The 21547-nt window shown below is 38.6% G+C and overlaps 1 protein-coding gene across 3 annotated transcripts in view; it reads right to left on the reverse strand.

Moving 5' to 3' along the window:
• Nucleotides 1-21547, reverse strand: part of LOC126248021 (uncharacterized) — a 405163-nt gene that overhangs the window by 33532 nt on the left and 350084 nt on the right. For all 3 annotated transcript variants that reach the window (XM_049948611.1, XM_049948610.1, XM_049948612.1), the window contains 3 exons: nt 12083-12195; nt 4448-4600; nt 4168-4340 (listed from right to left, as the gene is read on the reverse strand). In XM_049948611.1, the coding sequence (XP_049804568.1) occupies nt 4168-4340; nt 4448-4600; nt 12083-12195 (439 nt within the window). The remainder of the gene's footprint in view (nt 1-4167; nt 4341-4447; nt 4601-12082; nt 12196-21547) is intronic.

The raw sequence follows: 21547 nt of genomic DNA on the forward strand, positions 1-21547 counted from the left end.
TTTAAGGTGCTGCAGTTAAGAGTTCTACATGTGAACAATCTGAATCAGAACATATATATAAAAGGCAAATACAATGAAGGTATACAATGAAGGGCAGCACAGATGACCACAAGTTTGTTTCACTCATAGAAAAAGTGCTGAAAGACTTGAAATGCCAGACTCTTGAAGACAAGACACCAAATACCCTGTGAAACCCTATTTTTGAAGAACCAGAACTAAATGGAGCATCTAGAAGTGTACTTCAGCCCCTACATATCACAGTCATTCTTGTGGCACTACTTATGTGAATGGAATGGGGTGAAATTGTGAAATGTGGTACACTGGGAAGTACCCTCTGTCACGCTTTTCACAGTGGTTTGCAGAGTGTGGATGTAGATGCACAAATAGGTGTAGATGTAGACATAGACTGAAGAGGTATATTTCAGCAGCAGAGTGGTTCAACACATAAATCTTATTCAGGAGCACCATGGTTCAAATTCCTATCCAGCCATCTAGATCCTGATTTTCTGTGTTTTCCCTAAATTGCCCAAGGCAAATGCTCAGTTGATTTCTTTGAAAAGGACATGATCAATTTCCCAAATCTGGGCATCTGGTCTGTGACCAACAACACTGTTACTGATTAGACTTGACATACTAATTTTTCTAGCAACAAATGCAACAGGTGACAACAAGGTAAAACTAAAGTTAATCTACCACCCGAAATCTGGCTCACAAGGACAGGAAATTAGAAACTGGACTAATAGATCATTTACACTATGTGTCAAAAACTACATTGAGCAAAATAATCTGCTTTAATTTATTGAACCTTATATTATATTTTTAGCTGTCCAATGGACTTACAACAAGACATGGGCAATTAGATTATACTAAGGTGATTTTCTCTCTCCCATCCCCCCTCCCCCCCCCCCCCCCCTCCTCACTAGTCACCCTTCCAAAGACCAAATTTGTGATTCAACCCATGGATCATCTGATAATTGCAGATAAAAAGAAGCTCTATGCACAGGCACTTTTTATTAGGTGCTTTGAAACATGTGGAACTACCAACACAACTCTAAGAAAATTTAGGAAGAAAGGATTCATTACTGCCATAAAAGAGAGCTAAGTGTGAAAGCTTGACAAGAAGTAACAATGAACTGTCTAAAAGCCATTAAACAACTGCAACTGAGGATTATATTGAATAAGTTGAGAAATCCTCTTCAGTTGTAAATGACATATTTTTTATTGCACAACTACTTTTGGCGACTATTGCTCCATCATTAGGTCCCACACATTGTAAGATTTGTTAATTCTTCTGTGTACCAGGAGGTAGGCACTCCTCTTACTGCTCCACTGCTTCCTAATGCTGCATGCGTGAGAGTTACATCTTCTGCAGTTAACTGGCTCACACATCCCACACAACGACTTAACAAACCATATGATGTGTGTCACACTATGATGGAACAATAGTCTTCAAAACTAGTTGTGCAATAAAAAGACATCATTTACAACTGAAGCAGATTTATCAATCTAATCAGTTCACCAGAAACAGTATCCTCCCTTTGGTAAAGAGGAAACTTAATATAAAGGGTGCAAGCCAATAAAGGATATTGTGCATTTGTTCATACCCTAAATTGAAAGTACACTGAAGTGCCAAAGAAACTGGTATAGGCATGCGTATTCAAATACAGAGATACGTAAAGAGGCAGAATAAGACACTGTGGTTGGCAATGCTTACATAAGACAACAAGTGTCTGGTGCAGTTGTTAGATCAGTTACTGCTGCTACAATGGCAGGTTATCAAGATTTAAGTGAGTTTGAATGTGGTGTTATAGTCAGCACATGAGTGATGGGACACAGCATCTCTGATGTAACGATGAAGTGGGGATTTTCCTGTACGACCATTTCACGAGTGTACTATGAATGTCAGAAATCCAGTAAAACATCAAATCTCTGACATCACTGCGACCAGAAAAAGATTCTGCAAGAATGGGACCAATGATGGCTGAAGAGAACTGTTCAATGTGACAGAAGTGCAACCCTTCCACAAATTGCTGCAGATTTCAATGCTGGGCCATCAAAAAGTGTAAACATGTGAACCATTCAACGAAACATCAATATGGGCTTTCGGAGCCAAAGGCCCACTCATGTACCTTTGATGACTGCATAATGCAAAGCTTTATGCCTCGCCTGGGCCCATCAACACCAATATTGGACTGTTGACAACTGGAAACATGTTGCCTGGTCAGACAAGTCTTGTTTCAAATTGTATGTGTATGGGTATGGAGACCACCTCATGAATCCATGGATGCTGCATGCCAGCAGGGGACTGTTCAAGTTAGTGGAGGCTCTGCAATGGTGTGGGGCATGTGTAGTTGGAGTGATATGAGACACCTGATATGTCTAGATATGACAGTGACATGTACGTAAGCATCCTGTCTGATCATCTGCAGCCATTCATGTCCATTGTGCATTCCAACAGACTTGCGCAATTCCAGCAGCACAGTGCAACACCCCACACATCCAGAATTGCTACAGAGTGGCTTCAGGAACACTCTTCTGTGTTTAAACACTTCTGTTGGCCACCAGACTCTCCAGACATAAACATTATTGAGCATATCTGGGATGCCTTGCAACATGCTGTTCAGAAGAGATTTACACCCCTCGTACTCTTACGGATTTATAGTCAGCCCCGCAGGATTCATGGTGTTGATTCCCTCCAGCCCTACTTTAGACATTAGTCGAGTCCATGCCATGTTGTGTTCGGCACTTCTGCATGATTGTGGGGGCCCTACATGATTTTAGGCAGGTGTACCAGTTTCTTTGGCTATTCAGTGTATAAGAAGAAGAATGTCTTGTGATGCGTGACCAAGAACTTGATACAGAAAACCTAAGCTAGTTTTTCACACAACAGGATGAAGAAAAGGAAATTTCACCTAAAGATAATGATGAGCAGCTAGAAAAAAATTCAAATGGTGAAAACATGAATCTTTTGGCAAAGAAGGAGGAAGTTCAAAATGTATCTATGCAACTGCAACAAATCTGAAGTCTATGCAGCTTCCAGATACATTTTAAAAAGAAGCAACAATCAAGAAGTTCTTTTTTACAAGTTCATCTATAAAACTCTGAACTGATTCCAGTTGGCCTCATGATGTCCGACAGATAAAAACTTTTTCATCGACAGTTTCTTTCATTAATGTTACCTTTTTGTTGATTCCAGTTGGCCTCATGATGTCCGACAGATAAAAACTTTTTCATCGACATTTTCTTTCATTAATGTTACCTTTTTGTTGAAATATAATAAATAGCTGATATTCATCATATTTGTTGGACATTTTAAACTATTATTATCTCTATATTTTATATGTGCTGTGGTTTTAGGAATTAATTAATCAGTTTTCAGTTGTATCTTCACCTTCAGTTTTTAGTTAAATATTAGACTTTGGATAACAACATTTTAGGTTAGTGGCATTAACTATGAAACAGAATGCTGTATTCAACTAACATATTACTATAGTATTTAAAAAATTATTATGTTTTTCCCTTGCTTTCTTTCTTTTTCATGGGTATGTTTTAAGCAGGAACCCAATAAGCAGATCATTTCAAAACAGGGGGAAAGACAAATCCACAATGTTTGTTTCCATTATCCTTCAACACATGATGCTGAACTACACTCTTATCTTGTGAAATCTGAGACTCTAATCTACATCAAATACACAGGATGAAGCCGTTACATAGTGAAATTTACTATTTCAGGGTCACTGGCTGCAAATTTTGAGTGCCAAATATGCGCATATGTGTAGTTTGTATATTGTTGGCTAACACTGGGCCAGCTTGGAAAAACTGAATAATGCAGACTACATGTACCATTAAAATTCACCATTCCCTGAAAGTAATAAGGGAAGAGGAGAAAAACAGCAAAAAGTAAATAAGTAAGCATAGTAATGCCTCAGGTGATTCCCACATGACTGATTAATCATGTACATTCAGATTTTCACCTGAACTGTTGATGAGACCAACAACTTGGCCGAATACCTGAAATTACACTACAAACAAATATTAATGAACAATATAAAAAACAGTTGTTAACTTGAGGTGAAACACCACCAAAATGACATCTCAAAACAAAATAATCAATGAATACAATTTAAAAAAGAATTTTTAGCACTAAAACAAACAAATACCACCTACTTTCTCTGCGTGCCCTTTTTGGGCGGGGAATCAATCCAACTTTTGACAGATTCTGCAGGTAGAGTTTCATGAGGTCTGTATTAACTGGAGGATACTGAAGCCGCATTTCTTTTAAGGCTTCTATGAGATTTTCTTGCCTGAATGTGCTTTGATCAGAAAAGTAGCTAGCATCCCTGAAAATTTTCATTATGTATGTATAAAATGAAAATTGTATGTAATGACTAATTATTTCCAACAATAGGACATGCTTGATTCAAGACATATTTCTTTTTATACTCACATGACATATGAATCCAGTAAATAGAGGAGGGCTTTCAGTGTTTCAGAATGATCATCTCCAGTTTGGACGCCACATTTTATGATATTATACCACTCATCATATGGGACAATTTCAAGGTTATAGCCCTCCACTTTAAGAAGCTGCCACATCAAGCTTTACCAATGTAAAATAAAGAAGAAACAGATACAAAATGTGTGCATTTATAGAAATTGTGATCACTGAGAAAATACACTACTATAATGTTCACAATCCATGTCAATGGAAACACACCATAGGTAGGAACAAAATGAATTGGAAGAAAAAAAAAAGAAAATAACACACAGTGATTCTATGTTGATTTCACAGAACAGTAATTTCAACAGGACATTTTTACTATTACAGTCGTTTGTGGTGTAGAAAGTTCCTAGTTAGTTTCTTGTCCCCCTAAGATATTAGAGAATCATAGAATGTCCCTGAAAAATGGGCTGTGGCTTTGGAACTCATAAATGTTTTGAGAAAGTATCTCTTGCTTGCTTGAAAATGGTTACTGAGTATATGCACTATCAGTTGAACATAAATATTCAAGTGGTTTGAAGGAAGGAAGGGAGTCTATGGTTTAACATCCCATCAATTGCTTTGAAGATGCTCCTACAACTAATATAATTATTAACTCCACATGTAAGACTTATAGTTGATTTCTGTTGGATGAAAACATTCAATTCTCACAGAACTTTTCCAGAGCATTAGTCTGTGGATAAAGAGAGACTGGAAATGTGTAAAGTATGTGACCTGTTTTACTTACACGTCAACTCAACAGAAATATGGAAATAATTGTCAAAGCAGGACCAAAGTCATTTCTAGCTGAGATTAGTATTTTATACTTTAAGTGGATAAGTTCACTCGTACTAATGCTTAAACCTTGTGAATTTTGTTGAGTATATTCAAGTAGAGATAGGGGTGTACTGCTTTAATTTTGTCTTTATATAGGAATGTTTCCATTCTTCTTTTGGACTTGCAGTTCTTGTGTTTTTTTCTGAGTTTGCAATTAAACTTATTGGATATAGGTTACACCTGTCTTTAGGCCTTATTCTGTTAGACCAGTTACAATCTAAAATATGTTCACTTTTTACAGTTTTTCAATGAACAAAATCCACTGATTATGGCACAGAGGTACCAAAACATGTTGGGGTAACAAGAAAAAAATGGTGTTTTGCAAAGAAGGCAGAACCTATATCCAATAAGAATGTTTCTATTTTGTCTGTTCCACATACATTTGTTATACAGCCACATGTAGAAATGAGGTTAGCAATATAAGAGAAATGAAGATTTGTGAGTGAAGTTGTTTTTTGTGGAGTAGGGTTTATGTACAGATTGTCCCAAACTGTTCACCCAACCACTTCACCATACAATTGCAGTAGTGAATTTGAAAATAAGAATATTCATTCACAAAATGTTGTGTGATAGATTGTTTGTGGGAAAACCTTTGATAAATTTCACTGTGGCAAAACTACAGGAGACAGAGGACAGTGCAGTGAAATTTGGCGTTAATGGGCTATGGCAGCAGACAACTGATGTGGAAGCCTTTTCTAACAGTATGATATCACCTGCAGTGCCTCTCCTGGGATATCAGTTGGGCCCTAGAGGACTGTAAAACAGTGATCTGCTCAGATGAGTCCCAGTTTCACTTGGCAAGAGCTGATAGTGGGGTTTGAGTGTGGCGCAGAACCCATGAAGCCATGGACCCAAGTTGTTAACAAGGCACTGTGCAAGCTGGTGGTGGCTCCATAATCATGGGGGCTATGTTTACACAGAATGGACTGGGTCCTCTGGTCTAACTGAACCAACCATTGACTCGAAATGGTCATGTTCAACTACTTGGAGATCATTTGCAGCCATTCATGGACTGCATGTTACCAAATAACAATAGAATTTTTATGGATGATCATGTCACCAGACCACAGTTGTTCGCAACTGGTTTGAAAAACATTCCAGACAGTTTGATTGAACAACCTGGCCACCCAGATCACCCGGCTTGAATCCCATTGAACATTTATGGGACATGATCAGGAGGTCAGTCTGTGCACAAAATCATGCACTAGCAACAGTTTTGCAGTTTTGGATGGCTACAGAGCCAGTGTGGCTCAATATTTCTGCAGGGGGCTTCCAATGACTTGTTAAATCCATAAGCTGCTGCACTATGCCAGGAAAAAGCTGGTCCGACATGATAGTAGGAGTTATCCCAAGACTTTGTCACCTCAGTGTATTACATATGATCTGATGTTAACATTGAACTTCATCTTAATATTCATGACCAGAGTTGTGCTCTATCTAATGCACAGTTCAGTAGTTCTGGTAAGTACATAAATGATGTAGTAAATGGTAGGATAACCAATAGTGTTGGTAGCATTATTACAGAAAGAAACACAAATGAAAGTGTGTGAGAGAAACTGGAAATTGACCACTTCTCTTTGTATTTTGTTTCCTTTGTTTCTTGTTTTGCATGTAATTAAAAATGCACATCATTCAGTGTTAGTCAACTGTGTGTTTTATATACTTGCAAAATATTAATTGCATTTTATAAATAATAAAAATTAGTTGATAACATAACTTCTACATTTTTATGTAACCATAGCAATTACTTTTGATGCAAGCTCAGTTTACATGCACAAACATAAAATATCTATATAATTGTTATTGTTATTTTGTACTCAATAGAATGTTCTTCATCATGATAAAAGGCAAGAGTTTCCCGTTGTTGTTAATAAGTGTGAAAGTTGTTTATGAATACCAGGAACATATTTTATGTGAGCTCTGTAAAATATTGAAGTGACGTATGATATGTTTATTTTTTTAATTTTTCAGGAAATTGCATTTCCTAGTGCTATATGATAAATCTCTATTTTTATATTTTTACTGCAACATTCCTTTTTTTCACATCACAAATCAACAATTTTTAATAAAACCTTATTTTAATTTTGACAGTTTCAATTTTGCTATAAATACTGCTTATTTTTAAGTAACAGGCAGAAGGATAACTATGTAAAATAAAAATGTTCTGTATGTTACATGGCCCTTTATACGTATCCCAATTCAGTTTCTGTTCTGTTTGGTTCAATGCTTCCCATTTCTAGGGGAATTTAGTAATACATTGATCACATATGCAAACAAAGGGATTGAAATGAGGTAATGCCTGGTAGTTATGCAACAACCTAACGTTCAGGTAACAAAGTTACGGTCCTAACTGACCAAGGCTACTGCAAAAACTACTGTAGTCTATGCTTACTTATGACAGTCTATGGTAGCCTACAGTAGTTTTACAACTCTATTACAACTCTGTTCATGACTATTACAACTCTATTCATGACTTATTAAGATATGGTGCAATATAAAATTCAATAGAGTTACAACCACAACAGTAGGCATACTTTCTCCAGTGAGAAACACTGAACATACTTGAATTAATTTATAATTTATGTGTAATCAACTATCAGTGCATTAATTTACAGTGTTCCCTGCAAATATATGCTTCAGAATTTTAATCTATGTGCATGAACATTTTGCACTGAGAAGGCATCAGTGGTAGTCATGGCTACATGTAGGAGTGCTGTCAATACAAACACAGTATCTTGTTCGTTTCTATTGTAACTCAATGACTTCAGGTGACCCAACAGTAGTAAATCAATGGGATTCAAATTAAAAAATCTTGCTGGCCACTGAATATACCAGACTCTAGTCTCTTATTTTGCCACTTATTTTGATAAAGTCTTGCAGCAGGCTCACAATGTGCTGGTACATGATCCATTTGGATCCACATATATTGGTATGCTCTCAGGGGGACATCTACTAACAGAATAGGAAGTACATATGTGAGGAAAATATGGAACTGAATTGAATGCAGTTCTCAGGAAGAAAATACAGATTACTGAGCCATTTAAAATTCCAGCTCGAACATTAACAGACATTTGAAATTGACCACACCATTAATGTAATACACAACGGGTTCCAGGTATCCACTGATGCTAGTTGTGTGTGTTCTCAATATCTTCTATGGTAAATCTAGCTCCATCAATCCAAAACAGATCAGTTAGCAAATCTTGACGTTCATTACACTGTCACAGTTGCCAATAGAGCAAATTTTCAGTCTGTTATGGTGGTACTCCAACCATAAGCTATGAATTCTAGTGTAGTTATAAGGGTAAACACCACACATTGTAAAGGTGTATGGACAGTTGTATGTGGGATTCCCATATAGTATACTGCCTACTGCCTGCCACAATGATGACTAGGCATCTTTGTGTACAGTGCAAGTACACAAGTTTCATTTGCAACAGTTTGTGTACTTCACTTACGTCCCATATCAATACACCCAGCAGAAGCTCGTTGATTAATTTAAAAGATGTAAAATAACATTATGGTCTTGTTGTCATCATTCTGGAAAACATTTTGCATAAAGCCAGGAAGAAGTGTTTATGATGCTGTGATATTCTGCGAAAATCATATACATGTGCGCATACTCAGTTAAGTTGCACTTGATGTTTGCAGGATGACTTGAAAGTAATTAATGCATTATATGGCCACAACTTGTACAGTACAGATGGGAATGTATTGACTACACTGTTCATACCATTAACTATTTTTGTGGGTATGACAGACGTAACTGATTCCATTTATGTAGTTGGCATCAAATTACGTAAGTCAAAGCTCAGAATAGCTGAAACTGCTGCATTTTCTAAAATATTGTTGTGTTGCAAATGCCTGCTTCAGAATATGTTGATATACTATTTATGGCCATGTTCAATGGCATTGGTAATGTTAAACACAAATTTCTGATTTTACAGTACAAGATTTGCTACGCTGCTTCCACCTGTTGTTGACAATAGTGTCTGATTCAGATGAAACTGCAACATTCGTTTAGTGAAGAAGAGACCAACATTCATTTAGTGAAGAAGAGACTGAAACACGATTTGCATTTGGATAACACTTCATTATGGATTGTGCAGAAATGAATGTACTACTCAACAGGCTTGTCTTTCAATAGGTTTTCAGCAGAATTGAAAAAGAAATAAATGATTACCCCAAGTTTTCAATCTAAGTTGAAAGTTTTCTTTGTGGCACACTGCTCGAAACTACATAGTAATGAACCATATGAAATAAAGTATTAGTGTAATCCTAACACTACGAGCTAGTGTGACAAATTGACATCATTCAAGATATTTCTATTCTGTACAGATGTTCTTACAGTAGTTCAGAACACTTGTCTGTAATGTATTTATTTGTATACTGTTCACATTTCTTCATATTTTATTAATTCTTGAAATTATTTTGTTTATAAATGTTCTAATCTGCATTTTTTAAACTGTGTACTCACTCATTTGATTACATAATAGCTTTAGTTTGCATGGTTCCACAGACTATGATAAATTAATAAATAATTATTTTAGACACAACAAGAAACATTCTTAGATTATTTTGATCTTTCCCAGTATTAGTTGTTGTCAAGAGTCATGCTTGGTTTGTGTCACTATTTGTTTCAGTCTCCCATGACCTTGTATCAAATCAAGTTAATTCCCTCTGTGAAACTCCAGTCACAAGTATTTCCCACTCTGTTTTCTCATTTCCTTTGTGAACTCATTTTCTCACATTTTTATTTTTAACTCTTTGTGACATAACTTTTTGGAAATCTAACATCAAACTGCTGGAGAAAGAGGTATGAAAATTAACCAGTTTTGACACCATCCACAATCAAATGCTGCACAATAGTAGCATACTGTGAATATGATCCATGTAACATGCAATTAATTAACCATCCAACACATGACTGGATAACCTTTTCCCAGTGGAGCTGTTACAGGTGTGGTATGTTACTAAATTACTAGTAGCAAGTTTTAGAGTTGTCATTTCACCAGAATTGTCAGATATACTGTTTATTATAGCCCACTGTTTATAGTTTAGAGTATGTATCATATACAAATAGTGTGCTAATGGTAGTGGCACCAACTACTTTTGATGTCAAATAGTCATGCAAATATTGTTGGTGTGGGAAGTAATTTAAAAGTAGCAATTGAATTGTAACTGCCAGTAGTTGCTACAAGCTGATCAAAAATAAATGTTAAAAGTCTGAACTTACAATTATATTACTGCAATATTAGATTTCTCTTACAACTTTTTACAACCGCTCAAAGGACTTTCATATGTTTGAACTTTCAGATGTTTTCTGCTTGTGAAATATGAAATTCTATGGTTGTGGAAGATTGCCTTTCTGGTTCAAATTATTTGAATGATATACAGTCAAAGGAGCTAAATGTAGTGTTTATAATTAGCTGAGGCTTAAAAGCTAAGTGTTTATGTGCCTCTTTTCACTGCATTGCAAAATGAATCTGCTGTGAGGTCTAGAAAAAAGTGAGACTAAGTGAATGATATACTGATAGCATTAGCCCTTTTGCTGATGAGCCACATAAGTAACTTCTTCCATTTTGCATTTAAATTGTAGTCATTATTTTTTTGATGTTTCCAAATTTGTGGCATTGCATGAATCACTTGCCTGGGAGATACTCCCACTGTCATCAACAATTTTCTGCACTCTGCATTCATGTGTTCAACATAATATATCCTCCAGAACAGATCAAAATGCTGGATGACTGAAATAATCTGATAATATCAAACAGCAATTTTTCATACAGAAATTTTTAAAACTAGTAGAAGGGAGGCATTAGTTGTTGAGATAAAGCATATTATTTTTCTTTCACTCAGTCTGTCACAGAGACTGGAATCACAGTTAATTATATCTGCAATTGATGATAACACCTCTAGAGTAATAACAAATTTCAGTGCTTTACTGGAAATATTACTGGCTGTAAATTGAGCTGTTCCTCCAGGGATTGAATAGTGTCCTAGGTTCAATAAAAGGTGAAAATGAACTTGGATGATGTCCCACAAGTTCCTGTCTGTGTGTCTGTAAAGGCTGTAACTCTTTGTCATGCCCACCATTTGATGATGAGCCTTAAGTGGGTAAAAATTGACATTTCTATTTTGCCTCTAATTTACTTATAACCCAGAAGCATTCTCTTTCAGTTTCTTTACATAGGGCTCAGTAATAGGGCATTCAGAGGCTACCGTAGGTGAGTGGATGTGATAAATTTAAGTTTTTGTTTCTCAAAACCTGAAGATCAAATTTTGACTCACAAAGTTCAAACAAAAAATAGAAATAATATTTCCTTTGCATTAGTAGCACTCATGCTTTAACAGTACATCAGCCAAAAGTAAAAATGGTTGTGTTGAATTGAAGGGCACTCGACTGGCAAGAAACAAATAAAACTTCTTTTAAAATTAATTCCAGATGTTAGTGGCTTGAAAACTACCTGAAAATACAAAGAAAGGGCACATTTTAGTTTGTATTTAAAGAATGAAAGATAGAAAAAATATATTACCATATAGTTCACATACATGGAGAATAGCCTACTACTTGAAAATGTTTCCTTAGAAATGCTAAGTTGCTGTCCATATCTAGATTGCAGGCTACCAAATTTTGTTTGACATGATAGCTGCTTAGTAAAAAAAAGCTGTTTTGGGAGAATATCTCTTGAGCTTTTTTCTATAAAATACTTCATGCTGCAACACTTATGACTACTGATAGTGAGATGAAAATGAAATAGTTACCTGCTGTCCATTGTTTTAGTGTTGATAAGATTGAAGACTTTTCCCAGAGAATGAATTTCCTGAGTCATGTTTACAATTACTTTGCTTAAAAAATCAACTGGTGTGAGTTCAATCTGAAATAAAATTTATTAACTGAAGTAGCATCACACATACATTGTGGTGGAACTATAGAATGAGAAACAAGACTGTAAATATACTTGGCAAAGTAAACACACACACAATTTGTTAAAATTATAACATTCTTATTTATTACAGTTAAAAAACAAATATTGCCACAAAAACAAATCAATATTAGTATCAAAGGCTTTCAAATATATGTCTGATTCATATTGATAGGCCTAATCTTGAAAATATAGGACCACCTGAATGGATAACACAATGCATTCGTTACAGCCTACTGTCAAATGTCAACTGTTCAAACTTAGACAATAATGCCTCCCTGTATTTTCTAATGTTCATTTGTACATTTTTTAACATGCTAAGACTGCAGTTTATGGGAGGTAACAATTACCAGACTTACATTATTTTATTTCTATCATTCTGAGCAATATTATTATGAGAAGGAAAGCTGCTACTCACCATATAGTGGAGATGCTGAGTTGCAGATAGGCACAACAAAAAGAAAGCTTTCAGCCATTGGCCTTCATCAACACTTAGATACACATGTGCGAGCAACCCCCCCGCCCCCCCCCCCCTCTCTCTCTCTCTCTCTCTCTCTCTCTCTCTCTCTCTCTCTCTCTCTGTGTGTGTGTGTGTGTGTGTGTGTGTGTGTGTGTGTGTGTGTGTGTGTGTGTGTGGGCGCGCGCGCGCGCATGCGTGCGCGTGTGTGTGTGTGTGTGTGTGTGTGTGTGTGTGTGTGTGTGTGTGTGTGTGTGTGTGTGTGTAGTGCTGATGAAGGCCAATGGCCAAAAGTTTTAATTGTGAGGCCTATCTGTGACCCAGCATCTCTGCTATACGGTGAGTAGCAGTTGAACGGAATGGAAAGTGTCTTGAAAGGAGGATATAAGATGAATATCAAAAAAAGCAAAGTGAGGATAATAGAATGTAGTCGAATTAAGTCGGGTGATGCTGAGGCAATTAGATTAGGAAATGAGTCACTTAAAGTAGTAGAGGAGTTTTGTTATTTGGGGAGCAAAATAACTGATGATGGTTGAAGTACAAAGGATATAAAATGTAGACTGGCAATGGCAAGGAAAGCATTTCTGAAGAAGAGAAATTTGTTAACATCGAGTATAGATTTAAGTGTCAGGAAGTCGTTCCTGAAAGTATTTGTATGCAGTGTAGCCATGTATGGAAGTGAAACATGGACGATAAATAGTTTGTACAAGAAGAGAATAGAAGCTTTCAAAATGTGGTGCTCCAGAAGAATGCTGAAGATTAGATGGGTAGATCCCATAACTAATGAGGAGGTATTGAATAGAATTGGGGAGAAGAGAAATTTGTGGCACAACTTGACTAGAAGAAGGGATCAGTTGGTAGGACTTGTTCTGAGGCATCAAGGGATCACCAATTTAGTATTGGAGGGTAGTGCGGAGGGTAAAAATTGTAGAGGGAGACCAAGAGATGAATACCCTAAGCAGATTCAGAAGGATGTAGGTTGCAGCAGGTACTGGGAGATGAAGAAGCTTGCATAGGATAGAGTAGCATGGAGGGCTGCATCAAACCAGTCTCTGGACTGAAGACCACAACAACAAGATGCTATTTGGGCTCTGTTTTGCAGAGGAGAAGGGAGGTTCAAGGAAACTGAAGACCTATGTGACAGTCATAAAGCTTCAAGTTTTGTTGCCCATCATAGTGAATAGGATGTAACAACATGACCAGAATGTGAAGACCTGCCAGTGCTGTCATAAAGAGGACCACTGAAAAGATCTAGATCCAGGGTTCTGTAGTTGGCTGCAGTGAGGACTTCTGACTCAATTGGCAACTGCTTCTCCAGGAGAGGGAGCATGCTGTGAGCTTTTGTCTTCCACAGTCTGTGGTTGCTTGTGATGCCTGGAAGAAGTCACATCCAAGAATAACATCATGACTACATTCTGCTTCCTATTGGTTGGAATATTTATGATTCACAGACTTCAGCAGAATCACTTTCATATCATGGAACATAATATTCTCTGGGTGGCAATGATAAGCATTTGACACTACAGAAAAAGAATTAGCTGAGTCAACTAGTGCCCGGACTGGTTGGCCTTTGATGGTGACATCGATGAGATTTCCTGTCACATTGGTAACTGACTTTCATCTGTTGCACCCACACTTCCATAGATAGCCACCTCACTTAATTTTCATGAATTTGGTGGCTAGGCAAGTGGCTGGTAGTGCTCGACAACAACAGGGAATCATACCAATATTCAAGAAAGGCAATAGGAGTAATCCACTATATTACAGGCCCATATCATTAACATTGATATGCAGCAGGATTTTGGAACATATATTGTGTTCAAACATTATGAATTACCTCAGAGAGAATGGACTGTTGACACACAGTCAACACGGATCTAGAAAACATCATTCTTGTGAAACATAACTAGCTCTTTACTCACACAATGTTGTGAGTGCTGTCAACAAGGGATTCCAAAGTCATTCCATATTTCTAAATATGCTCACTTCTTCAGGACATCTGAAGCACCCCTTCTTCCCGGCGATAGCATGTTAGTGAGCTTAAATTCCATTCCATCTCTAGCTGCCATCTTCACAGTTCCTCCAGTTGACTCCCAAGACTTTTGTCAAAACAACTAAGATGGGGAGACATCTGCTGATGGCAATTCCTCGTCAATCTTTAAATATTTATCACTGTTGTCTATGGCAGAAAGCTACCAATATATGAATTCTCCAAAATATAATAAATCATTTTACTTGCAAAAGACCACAGTAGTGCAACATAAAAACCAATCTAGCTGATGAGGTGAGGAACAACAGCAACATATGAAATGTGACTGAAAATTTATGTGAATATGTCCACTGATTGGAACCCTTCTGAAAAACTGTAAATCATCATTCCAGGCAGTGATTGTTGACCAAAGCAAAATTCAATGCAAGTTTCTTTGTAATTATCACAACCCTGATATTCTAAAATGGAGTTAGACAGGGGTCAATTGACCCTTCCCACTGTTCTATAGATACTTCATGAAATTTCCATGAAATAGTGAACATTCAGAAAATTGCAATACACTGTCAATAGTATAAATAATGAAGAAAAGTCATGAAGTCTGGTGGAAAGACATTAAAAATGAATTATTTATTGCAGAAATAAAAGCTGAAAGTCTTTTGACCCTTCTCACTGTTCTAGTGTTAATTATTTATGAAAGCAGTCAAAGAATTTAATATCTGTATAACTTTCCCCATTTTGTGCCTCATTTTTTCTTTAAATTAAAAATGTTATAATTATCCACGTTACTGTTCTCAAATTGTAAGTAACTCTTAGAGTGATGTGCAGCTTATAAGGTAGGTGGTGGAGATGTGTGTACCTCATGATTTGCCAGTCAGTGGTGTCATTCTGCCACAAGTGTTTATTGCCATCACTTTGGGGATGCACTATGAGCATTAATTGCCACTGCAATCTTCATTGTGGGTGACACAAAGGAATCACAACAAATATTACAGTAATTGAATCTCGTAGAGCCTCATGAATGGAAAAAAAGAGAGAAAGAAATGAAATGATCATGTGGAATTGCTGATCGGGAGGCCCCGTCTGGGGAAGTTCAGCTGCTGGGTGCAAGTCTTATTTCAAGTGACACCATACTGGACAACTTGTGTGTTGATGATTATGATATGATCATGATGACAACACAACACCCAGTCCACCGGTGGAGAAAATCTCCAACCCAGCCAGGAATCGAACCCGGGCCTGCTGCATGTTAGGCAAGCATGTTACCACTAAGCAAAGCATGGGAAACCCCATTAATATAAATTTGTTGAGAGAGTATATTGCCAGGAGATTAAGGAATTGGGGCATATGGAGTGTGGAGGAGACATAGAGGAAGTGTTTGCTTCCTCTCTCTGTGCAGAAAGTGTCATGCAATGCACTTTGTTATACACACATCACTTTACTGACTATTTTTATATGAGAACAAATTTATCAGAGAGTTTTTTTAAACAGTTATCCACAATAGTTTTAATCCAATACTCCACAAGTTTTTATGAAATGGTAACTTCATGGTTCAGTATTGTAGTAATCAAGTAATAAACAAAACTGATCCAAGTACACCAACATGGCTTTATTCATATACTTCTGAACAATAATGGAAATAAGCCTCTCATGACTTGACATGTAACAAGACAAAAGAATCATACTGAAGGTGTAACTCAAGTGATATGCAGAACAACTCATGTGAGTGATGCAAACTAAAAGAACATAGCAGGAGTCAGTGCTGCACTGCATGCATATAGGTGTGAGTTGCCAGTAGATGACACGGCAGAGACTGTGCCGTGTACACACTTCCTACAGGTGGCCTCAAGTGGTTGGCTGCACTGATGCAGTTGGCAGTTGACTTAAGCACACACACATGGCAATACTAAACTTGGTGCATTCACACTCACATGCACTAATAGGAGGATACAGCACACATCTCCCTCATGTGAAGAGGACACCCAGGTGATGGAGGAGACACTAGCAGCCCTACAAGAGAGACACTATTTGTTCCAGAGTGGCAGCAGGCAGTGGCAGGGATAGGATGCCATGCCAGGTGGGCACTGGAGCAGAGGGCTGGAACGTGTGGAGATGTGGGCATGCCTAAGGGAGATGGGTCTGTACTGCATCCGACGACAGCACTGGGGAGGTGGGTGCCATCGCCATCTCTGTGTTGTCATCCATAGGCAGGTCACAGTGCAGAGGAGATGGGGCTGGATCCACCAGTGATGATGGCTGAGGTGATAATGGTGAGGGGGCCAGTGGAGACGGCCCGACCGGAACAGCAGGCTGCCGTAATGGATGCGAAGCTGGAGGCAGACCCGCACCTGGTGGTGCAGCGAAGCTGGAACCCGAGGGCACTGCACATGGAGGAGGCAGCCAATGGGATGGGGGTGCCTCCACAGCAGGCAATGATGGGCTCAAGTTGGAGGGCAGCTGGGTGGGCTGTGGCAACTAGGGCCACACCCATGAACTGGTAGCTTCTGGAGAGCAGGGTCGCAACTGATCAAAATGGCATGCCACCAGCCCATTGGCCTTACAGACATTACAAAGACAATATCCCCAGCAGCAGGCAACAGTGGTCAGTATCCACCTGGGCCAGCAACCAAACCCTTGCACTCACACCGTCGATCCCAGTGCAAAGAGACCGGTCGATCCCAGTTGTGGCAGGTGCAGCACATGGCACAGAAGGTGGAGGAGCGTGCATGGCTGCTGACTGTGAAGCATCTCAGCCGGGCTCTGCTCCCCCATAGGTGTGAAGTGATAGGTGCTCAGAAAATGGAAAAGGACATCGTCCAGGAAAGAATCCACTATGTATGCATTAATCATTCTACTTCGCCATTTGATTGAGGGTGGAATGGCAGAGCTGTAACGTGATGAATTCCATGACGGAACTGAAACAATTGAAAGGTGTGAGAAATGAACTGGGGCCCATTGTCAGAAACTAAGGTACAAGGCAACCCCTCAATACAAAAGATCCTCAAAAGCATATGAATTATGATCTCAGCTGATATTCATGCACACCAGAGAATGTTTGGAAACTGTGAAAGTCCATTTACAACCAACTGCCAATAGGAATTCAAGAAGGGTCCACAAAGTGTACATGAATGCATTCCCATGACTGGTGCTCCACACTAACGAGGGCCAGGGGACAGAGATGCCCTGGGGGTTGCCTCTTGTTGGGCATACTGCTTACAAGCCGTGACAAAATGAACAATTTCACCATCAGTCCCTGGCCGCAAAACATGCCTACTAGCTAAAGATTTAGTGTGTGAAACTACCCAATGGCCCTGGGAGAGAAAGCTTTGCAACTCATGCCATAATGTGCTGGAAATGAGAACTCTGGGAGAGAAGTCTTCCGTGGACAACAGCAAACACCATCAAAAACAGAAAAGTGATACTGTAACGAAAAATAGTTGCACAGTGGGTCCAAAGCCCAACCCAGTGGTTTATCTGGCCAGTCCTGTTGAGCAAACCGAACCACCTTGCGTAGAACCAGGTTGGCGGTAACAGCAACTGCTATGCGCGACTTCACAATTGGAAAACCCTAGACTGTGGCCTGCATTTAAATATCAAGATGGAAGCAAAGCAATTCCTCATGATCACTGTCAGGATCAGAACCCACAGGAAAGTGGATAAAGTGTCCACATTGGTGTGTTTAAACACAGGTCAAAAATTGTTTGTAGCAATATGAGAACAACGCCCAGTGTTGTAGGTAGTGTGCTGCCTTTTCAGTCAAGGAAGTGTGAGGCTTAAAAAAGGAATCCAAGGGGTTATGATCAGTAATAAAGTGAAACATGGAGCCATACCAAAAACATGAAATTTCTGGAGAGCATAGACTACAGCAAGAGCTTCTTTTTACTCCTGAGAGTAACACAGCTGGGCCAGAGTGAGAAGTTTAGAGGTGAAAGCAACAGGTCGTTCAGAGCTGTCCACATATTGGTGCTCTCGGATTACACGAAGGCCATACTGTGAGGCATCAGTCACCAAAACTTTGTGCTGGTCCCGAGAGAACATAGCTAAACAAGAGGCTGAGAGGATTTTGGATTGCAAAATTTCAAAAGCACATTTTCAGTCTGAGCTCCAACAAAAATGACATTCTTGCATAACAATCAATGCAATGAGTGGGCCAATGTGGCCACCTCTGGCCAGAATTTATGGTAGTATGCTATCTTCCCTAGGAAGGCCTGAAGCTTCTTCATGGGCAAGGGGCAAGGCATAGACATAACAGTGGAGATGTGGTCTGGCAGAGGGCAAACCCCATCCAGTGAGGTTGGAAAAATTAAGATCGTGTGAGGTTATATCTTAAGCTTGCAGATTGTAAGACAGGAAACGAAGTGTGCAGATTTGTCAAGTGATTGGCTGTGGAGGAGCCCATGACAAAAATATCATCCAGATAATTAATGCAACCCAGGACAGACATCGTCGATTGCTCTAAACATCATTGGAAAATAGCCACACCAAAAGGAAGGAGGAAATATTGATAGAGACCAATAGAAGTATTCAGAACCAGAGTTCACTGAGAGGAACCTGCAGATATGCTTCAGATAAATCAGTTTTAGAAAAGTATTGGCCTCTTGTCATTTTCAGCAACAGTTCCTCCTGGCATGATTGTCTGCATGTTGACAATAGTACTCAAGTTGCCACAGAGGTAAAGTTTCCCCGACAGCTTCCGAACTGCAAGCAGCAGAGATACCATTCAGTAGCCATAACAGGTTGCACCACCTCTTGAGATTGAAGTCCATCCAATTCTGCTCTCACTTGATCTTCCAGGGTGACAGGATAGGCTGCACATGACAAAAATGAGAAAAGCCGTAGATTTCAAAGAAATATGAGCATAAAAATTTGCAGCACAGCAAACTGAAAACAGTTGTGAAAAATCCTCACACAGTGTTTCCAATTGAGAATACAGTACCTGATTGGACACAAGGTGAACTGCATCAATGATATAAAATCCAAATGTCTGGAATGCACCTGTCCTGAACAACTTCTCAACACCAGCATGGAACGAACCACTGACTTGTAAGGGGCAGATGCCCTAAATTGTCCCAACTTGGGTTCAAAATGGTTCAAAGGGCTCTGAGCACTATGGGACTTAACATCTATGGTCATCAGTCCCCTAGATCTTAGAACTACTTAAACCTAACTAACCTAAGGACATCACACAACACCCAGATATCACGAGGCATCCCAACCGTGCATTGTTCTGTTTGTTATAACTGATCAGCTTACACAGGACTGATTGCAATGGCAGTGAAGCTAATCAATAACATCACTGCACCACCTGTGTTGACCTGAAGCTGGAGCACTTGGCAAAAAACACTTAACTCAATAAACAACCTGGAAGAAGTCACAAGAATTGGAGTCACACATTTTATGATCATGTCCGTATCCTGAGCAACCTTCAGCAAATGACACACAGAGGTAACGTGGCCTTTCTTCTGGCATGCATAACAAGTAGCCCAGCTCTTAGGACATGCCGGAAACAGAGAATGCTAATACTGATGCCGGCACTGTGGCAGTCGCGGCTGCTCGGGCCGGTCTCGGTCTGCTCAGTGCTAGGCCCGCACATTTACCGCAGCCACTGCCGCTTGCTTGTGCAAGCTCTCTGTCATCCAAGAGAGCAGATTTTGTGACACTACTGCCACATGGCCCCACGCTTCAATTTGGTCACCTGCTGCTCGAAAAACTTCAAAAGATTGTGCTATTTGCAAAACTTCTGCCAACAGGGGGTTTTCACAGAGTAAAGCCTTCTGGTACACTCCATTATCTGGAGCTAAACAGGTAACTGCATCGCACACTATACAGTCTGCATAAGAGCCACAATGGGTATCAGTAACTTACAGTAGAAGAGATCCAGAGTCAGAGGTATTGGAACAATTTTTGCTTATAACCTTCAACTTGGCCATTTACAACCAGGGTCCCTTTCCTGAAATTGATACATTTATACTTCATCATCATCCCTGATTGTCTGTAACACGATCACAGAATCATTTGGTATAATGAAAGTGGGAGTGATTACATATACAAAAGATGGAATTAATTCAAGGCCATAAACCTAAACCAGTACAGCTCTTTGAGTGCTGTACCTCAGTAATAGACTTGGAAAAATGGATGAAAAATAAAAAGTTAAGCAAATTTTTTATTTTCATTACCAAAATCAGTTACCATACACAAGCTGTCAATTGTTGAACTTATGCATTTCAGAAGTCAATGATAACACTGACACTGAATAGATGGTTGAGATGTTCAAGTGCTGACAAATTTGATAATTTTAGAAGTCTCAACCTGCTGTAGATCTAACAGCTAGTTAGAAGTTTAATTTTAGTGCATCTGCAGCTGTATAAGTATTAGCATATAAAAGTTTACAGAAATTAAGTGTCAAATAATGCTATTAACATTGTTACAATGACAAAAAATTTAAATACTGCAGTAAATAAGAGTTAATATTTTTTTAGGGAGTAGTTATGAGCAGAGGATGAAAATAACTAATTGTTTTGATGTATGTTACTTCTGTATAAGCCATCACATACACATGTTTCTTCCAAAAAATAAATGTAATAAGTCAGTTGTTTCTGATTAAATAAAACAATAAAAAGTTGTGAAATTATAAACTTTTTACCAATCACTAATCTGTCTAGTCTAAAAAATGTCATCAGAATGGGCAAGAGCGCAAACTGCCACAAAGCTGTGAAAAATGCTTATCAGGGTGAAGAAAGCTTACACATTTTTCATGTTAGACACTGAGGAGCAACAGGTTTGGATGGAGATATGACAAGCTTTTGGCACTGCAGTAGTTGTACCTATCACTGCATGATTATGAAGAAGGAGCAGTTGAT

The sequence above is a fragment of the Schistocerca nitens genome, chromosome 3, assembly GCF_023898315.1.
Source record: "Schistocerca nitens isolate TAMUIC-IGC-003100 chromosome 3, iqSchNite1.1, whole genome shotgun sequence".
In the NCBI taxonomy this organism is placed as follows: Eukaryota; Metazoa; Arthropoda; class Insecta; order Orthoptera; family Acrididae; genus Schistocerca; species Schistocerca nitens.